This window comes from Stegastes partitus, unplaced genomic scaffold (genome assembly GCF_000690725.1).
Source record: "Stegastes partitus isolate 25-593 unplaced genomic scaffold, Stegastes_partitus-1.0.2 Scaffold911, whole genome shotgun sequence".
NCBI classification, from domain to species: domain Eukaryota; kingdom Metazoa; phylum Chordata; class Actinopteri; family Pomacentridae; genus Stegastes; species Stegastes partitus.
Window position 1 is genome coordinate 47,777 of NW_007578642.1, and position 6,920 is coordinate 54,696.

General features: G+C 53.6%; 1 protein-coding gene across 1 annotated transcript in view; it reads right to left on the reverse strand.

Moving 5' to 3' along the window:
* Positions 1–975: 975 nt before the first annotated feature.
* dusp16 (dual specificity phosphatase 16) overlaps positions 976–6,920 on the reverse strand; it is a 31,737-nt gene continuing 25,792 nt past the window's right edge. Inside the window, exons 2-7 of the mRNA XM_008293777.1 lie at positions 6,895–6,913; positions 5,647–5,836; positions 4,181–4,344; positions 3,532–3,691; positions 3,334–3,457; positions 976–2,810 (exon numbers count right to left, since the gene is read on the reverse strand). Of these exons, the coding sequence (XP_008291999.1) occupies positions 1,754–2,810; positions 3,334–3,457; positions 3,532–3,691; positions 4,181–4,344; positions 5,647–5,836; positions 6,895–6,913 (1,714 nt within the window). The 3' untranslated portion in view covers positions 976–1,753. The remainder of the gene's footprint in view (positions 2,811–3,333; positions 3,458–3,531; positions 3,692–4,180; positions 4,345–5,646; positions 5,837–6,894; positions 6,914–6,920) is intronic.

Here is a 6,920-nt window from a genome sequence, read left to right on the forward strand (position 1 = left end):
GAGTTTCCTCAGAGAGACTGAAGGAGAATCCATCCTACTGGATCAATGAATAGATGCAGCACGGATCAGAACCAGAGGACAGAGGAGATAGTTGGTGGAGATACATTCAGCTGATGGAGGAACATCTTTCTACATCTGATGGAGGAACATCTTTCTACATGATGATGGAGGAACACTGTCAGATAAATTGTGGATAGTGAAAGTTGAATTTACAGGAGACCAGCATTTTCCCATAAATTCAGCTTTAGTTAGTCTCTGGTCTTCATGGTTCCGAGTCCTGCTGACAGCAGACGTCTCTGAGTTCTCTCTCTCTCCTCCTTCATGTTCTGGTTCCTCAGAGCTGCAGGACTTTAACGTGAACCTCAGTGAAGATAAATGAGACAGAAGCAGCTCAGAGCTCAGAGGTGATGCAGTCATTAAGCAGCTGTAGTTACCTGGTTCCTCCAGCAGAGGGCGCTGTGGACCGCTCACCTGTTGGACTCAGAACCGTCAGTTGTGCAGCTCGTTGCTCTTTGGACTCAGCGACAGAAGAACAGTGAAGGATTCTGTGTTCGTGATGAACAGGTGAACAAACACCTGAGCCCCTCCTTAGAGTCACCTTCAGCCTGTGAACGAGTCCACAGAGGAGGGTCCAGACGGATCACCAACCCGAACCCTGAGCCCCAGAACCTCATCAGAACAGCAGATAGACACATGACATTTAGGAGGAAGAACACACCTGGGTTCTGGTAGAACCTGACACCAGATCAGTTCTACATCCATCCAGGTGTCTCAGTCTGAACACTGGACCTGGTTTCTGGTTTATTCTCTGGACCGGTTTAAAGTCAGCTATAAACCAGTTGGCAGTGTTCAGTTCTGGTTCTGTGGGTTAGTGGTGATCGGACCGAATCTCTAAATGAAATATTCACAGTCTGAAGGCAGAACTCTGCACTGAGTGGACCCGAGTCGCTGCAGACATGAAGCAGACGCAGCAGAACCAGTCCAACACGTTGGCTTTATTTTACACACGTTGAATCAGAACCTTCCTCCACCACAGTAGTGCAACGTTACCTGTGAACAGGGTCTGAGCCTCCACAGGTGAGTCACCTGCCAGAGGAGGACCAGGAGAACCTGATGGATCAGAAGGTCCAAACATTCACAGGCTCAGAGTCCGTCAGAGATTAAAGGTCCATTCACAAACACACGACTCCCGGTCCCGTCCTGATCAGCATCATCAATCATTCATCCACACATGTCAGAAAACAGTGAACAGCGTCTCATTCTGTCCAACAGAACCACCCCGAGCCACCAGATGTCCAACAGAACCTCCTGGTGGTCGGATCGGTAACTGCTGCAGTGAATCACAGAAACAACAGAACATTCATCGGTTCGGTTCTGTCGTCAGTCACACAGTCTAACTTCTCCCTCTACAGATAAACTACAGACAAACTCAGCTCCTGAACAGAACCTGTGGAGCTCCGGGTCCACCAGAACACGGCTGTAGCATGCTAGCAGCGTTAGCTAACGGTGTGATAATGATGATTATTGGCTTTGATTTTCTCTCTGTGCTTCTAGTCACATGATCTCATTGATTTAATGATTTATCTGATTTCCTGCTCTCGGATCAGAACTCTGAGCTGCAGAACCTAAACGTGATTCAGTCCGTCGATGTGCTGCAGATTCTCCTCGACGAGCTTTAAGGCATCAGGAACCCAAGTGTTTCTGTTCCGCGTCGAAGCGACTCGGCGACTCGTCCTCCGGATGCTGGCGGCTCTCAGGACACCTCGATGACCTCCATGCTGCCGGAGAAGCTGGACTGGCTGCCCACCTTCCCCATGTCCTCCCGGGACCGGCTGTCCGTGCGTCCGTCTCCGAACTCCATCTGGCAGCTGCGCCTCTTCAGCTGCTTCTCGAAGCTGCTCTCTTCGTGCCAGCTCCTCCTCGAGTCTCCGCGGTCGCCAGTCCGCTGCCGGCTGCGGCGCCGGACCGCCTCCAGGCCGTGGCTGCAGCCGTAGGCCGCGAAGCCGCCGCCGCTCAGGATGGCGGAGGTGGAGTAGAAGCGCGTGGACTCGGAGGAGAGGTACCAGCCGCCGGCCAGAGAGGAGGTGGACACGGTGACCGGGCCCAGCAGGATGTCGGAGTGCCAGCCCTTCAGGGCGCCGCCCGACCCGGCCTTGGCCAGGTGCTGCTGGCTGCGGGACAGACCGAACAGGAAGCTGGCGGCGCTCTCCTCCACGCTGCCGCTGCGGTGCAGCTGCGAACAGTTCGGGGCGGCGGGCAGAGGCTTGGCGAAGCCGGGCGGCGCCGCTCGCTGCGGCCCGTCGGCCTCCTCCTTATCCGGACTCTGCTCCGGCGTCGACTGCTCCGACACCTCCTCCACCGGAGAGAACTGGCACGGCTTACTGCCCGGCTCCTTGAAGGCCGACGCTTTGTAGAAGTCGTCCGTGGAGCCGCCGTGGGGCGCGAACACCCGGTGGGCGGAGCTTCCGCCCGGCTCGCCGTACGACTTGATGTCCAGAGAGAAGGAGCGCTTGAGCCGGGCGCTGTCCTCGTCCAGCTGCAGGCCGCTCAGGGCCTGGGCCAGCAGACGCTCCTCCGGGGCGTCGGCCAGGACGCAGGGCAGCGTGAGGGGCTCCAGCAGGGCCAGGCCGGGGCCCCCGGGGCCGCCAGGGGCCTCTGGGCCGCCGGCAGCCTCCTCCGGCTGGACCGCAGCCTCACACCTCAGCTTGGTCTCAGTACCGACGGGACTCTTGATCTTCTTCTCAAAGTCCAGCAGCTGACCCAGAAAGTTGAAGTTGGGGGAGATGGTGGGCCTCTTCTCCTTCACGAACCTGCAGAGACACAAACAGGAGCTTCAGAGGAACAGCAGCCAGCATCAAACCAGAGCCGGGTCAGACCTGGGTTCAGCACCGACATGATGTCAGACAGATTAGGTCCAAAGCTCGGCAGCACACGACTCAGCGCCTGACATGAGCCAGAATCAGATCCAAATGACGTCAAAACTGAACAACTCTAAACTTTTCCAGAATAACTCAAACATTGTCCACAATGATTACAACTCGACTAAACATCTCAGAACCGGCACCAGAGGACTCTACGTTTGTCCAGAAGTCCTGAAGACTTGTGTGAAGTCTCGTGTCCATAAAGTCTGGACCTCACCTGAACATCCAGCCCAACAACAGGACAACAAATACAGCCCTAGTGCTGGTTCCAAACATCTGGACCAGGTCCTCGGTGAATCAGAAACTCAACTATAAACCAAAGTCAGTTCAGCAGAAAGTTCTGGTGTGTTTGGGTTCTAGCCGATTATCACAGGTTCTGATGTGACCCAGTAAAGAGCGAGCGGGTCGGTACCTGTAGGCCTCGTCCAGAGACATGTCCATCCTCTTCATGATGTAGGCGATGGCGATGGTGGCTGAGCGGGAGATCCCAGCCAGACAGTGGACCAGAACCCGGGCGTTGGACGCTTTGGCCTTTTCTGAAACACAGCGACAGGTTCAGACTGAGCAGCGGGCAGCGGGCTGGGAGCAGAACTCAGAAGCAGCTGCTGACCTATGAACTCCACGGATCGGTCCAGCCAGGGCAGGATCTTCTCACAGAACGAGTCGTTGACGGGGACTCGGAGGAAGTGCGACTCGGGGATGAAGTCCGGTTTGGGGCAGGTGTTGCTGGCGTTCAGGACGTAGGCGATGTCGTTCTGCTGCATCAGATCCTGCAAACAGCGAAGGACAGACAGAATCAGCGCCGCCACAGACAGACCCAGAAACATTGGACCAGAGAACCGCCTGAAGCAAACACCCGTCTGGTCTAAGGTTCTGTCAGAACTCAGCTCAGCAGCTGCTCAGGTTAATGTGGTTCTGAGATTTAACCATCAGAACACCAGCAGCAGCTCTGAGAGGGACAGAGACCAGAACCAGCGTGTAGAATGTGGACACGCTGGTTCTGGTCACATTAATCATCAGTCGTTTCTCTGCTTCCAGCTCTGGTGACGTCTCAGGACTGGTTCTGTGAGAAAAGAACCAGGCCTTGTGGGTCGGAATGTGTTCTGGTTCTGTATAGTTGTGTTTAGATGTATATAGTTGTGTTCTGGTTCTGTTTAGGTGTATGTTGTTGTGTTCTGGTTCTGTTTTGCTTCTGTTTAGGTGTGTATAGTTCTGTTCTGGTTCTGTTCTGGTTCTGTTGAGGTGTGTGCTGCTGGTACCCTGTTGAGGACGTCCCTCTGGCAGCCCAGGTACAGGTGCGGCAGGATGCGGGTCGGTCCGGTGCTGGAGACGGGCAGGCAGGGCTGAGAGATGCAGGAGGGAACCAGAGTGGACTTTCCCTCACAGAGACCCGGGAACAGGTGGCAGAACTCGGAGAACCCACCTGAAAACCAACAGCAGTCGGGTTCTGTCAAGTTACTGGATCGTTACCGTCCACTGAGGATCTTCAACATCGCCAACCAATAAAACGCCTCCTGCACCTGCACACACCTCACAGGTGTGCGTCCGGCTAACGGGCGTGCGGCTAACGGGCGTGTGTTCGGCTAACGGGCGTCTGGCTAACGGGCGTGCGGCTAACGGGCGTCTGGCTAACGGGTTTAATGAGACTCAACGTCTTATAAAATATCAGGTTTTTCTCTTTAAAGCCTCCAGACTCTGTTTGTGTCTTTTAATCGGATCAGATCAGAACCGACAGTCAGTGAATCCAACTCTGGACCGGTTCTCCCTTCAGGTCCGATGAAGCTCCTCAACAAACTGTGTTCAGATTTATTCTACATGAGCCCCTGATGCTAGCTCAGATTCTATCAACACCCTCCACGGGTCGGGGTGTTGGACTTTGGGCTCTGAGGAAGCACTGGAACACTAGGAGGAGGAAGGTTCTGGTTCTACTGGGTCAGAACTGGGAGGAAGAAGGTAAAGTGTTTCCTGTTGAGCTGATCTGAGGTCTGCTCAGCCAGCGGTGACTCGTGGATCTTTCTGTATTCTAACGTTTGACATTTTAAAGAGAGAAGCGCTGATGATCCTGTTTTTGAGCGAACTTCCCTTTAAAGCCGTTTTATCAGCCGGCTGTTGTGTAAGCGGAGCCGTGAGCAGCGCTTTGGGAAACCACAGAGTTTAACGTGAGGGTGGAGCCGGCTGGAGGATGACATCATGGTTACATAACGAACCCTCGGTGGAAAGAAGGACGACGAGCAGCAGCTACAAGTCTGACTGGCCGGTCAGTGATCAATAACCAGGGCCACGGTGAGGAACAAAAACCTCAAGCACTCTGACTTTCTGTAGCTTCTGTGGATCTGAGCTAACACAAGAGTCACGTCTTGTCTCAGGTGCAGCAGCGTGTTGGAACATTTACTGTCTGAGGACTTTTGGTTTTCACACAAACTCTGAAGCTTTATGAGCCATAAAGTCAGCGCTGAGCGACGACTCGTCACGAGCATCATGTGAATCAGTGCAACAGCTTCCAAAGACTAAAACAAGTGTGAGAGAGCACAGAACCAGACTAACCGGACAGACATCAAGACGTGAACGTGGACGGTCTGCTCTGAGCAGCTCACCTCTCACGTCCACACAACCAACAGGACGCACAACACGGCGCTACGTTACAGTAAACAACAGAACATGTTCTGGTCTCGTGCTTGTTCATCAGAAGCAGCAGTTTGTATGGAGGAATGTTTGGAGGACTCACCTGAGAGCAGGTGAACGGAGGGGAAGCTTCTCTCCAGTTTGACCAGCAGGACGCTCAGGAAGGACTCAGAGCTCAGAGCAGACGGATCCGAAGAGTTCTGATCGTAGACGACCACCTCCTGGTCCACCTGCAGCTCCAACTGCAACAAAACACAGAACACACCTGTCAGAGGACACCTGCAGGTTACAGACTAACAGAGAGGTTCTGATCCAGGTAAACAGCACCAGGCAGCTCTTACTGGGTCGTATCAGCGTTAGTAAGTCCTGCTGCCAGAACGAACTGGTGAAGTCTGACTTCACTCAGTCACAGAGGAATGAACGAGTGAACCAGAGGACGAGCAAGTGAACATCAGATCAGACCTGCTGTTTGGAGCAGAACCTCCAGAAAGCAGGTTGGTGCTCCACAGCTGGAGAAGGTGGTGGACCTGCAGCATCAGCTCAGGGAGGAACCATGTCAGAGCAGAACCTTAACTCATGTCAAAGTGTCATTCATGTTGCTCTCAGATCAATAAATCCTTAAACACAACCGGTACTGACCTCAACACGATGACCCACATGAGCGGATCGGCTTCAGGTTCTGGATCTGATGAAGATCAGGAGCTGCAGCTTTCAGAGTTTACCTGAAATCCTCCTGAAACTCCAACTGAACCGGATCAGAGATCAGCACCGACTGTAACCGACTTATAGAATGTGTCAGCGTCAGAACCCGGCGGTTCTGCTGCTCTCTGACTTCCACTCAGAGCAGGAAACGCTGCTCTTTCTCCTCGGCTGCACTCAGAATTAGCTTCAGCTCGTAATCACACGGAAAATGTTGCCTCAGTAACGAAGCGAGCGGCCGAGCTTCCTCAGAGCTGCTGCTCCAATTTAACACGACGCCACAAGAAGGGAGCGGCGCCGCTTTGTTCTGCAGAACCAGACCCGGGCTCGCTCACCGCTGTGAGGCAGGAACACGTCCAGAAGTCTGAAATAATCCGCTCAGCGACGTGAGAGACGTCTGGTAGCTTCTCTGAGCTCAGGAAAGAAGAAGATAAAGGTGGTGGAGTGGTGACGTTCCCGAGCAGCTGGTCCGCCTTCAGCCCGTCAGAACTCTGGACTTCACTGTTCACGGCTCTTTGCTCCGTTTAAACCAAACACAAGGTTCACACACAAAACCATCAACAGGCTAAAGTTGTCATAAAACAGAACAACAGACGTAGAAACATGGAGTTTAACATTTAGAGACGTAAACCTCCTGCAGTAGGTCACTGACCTCCACCTCTGGGGTCACTCTGGGTT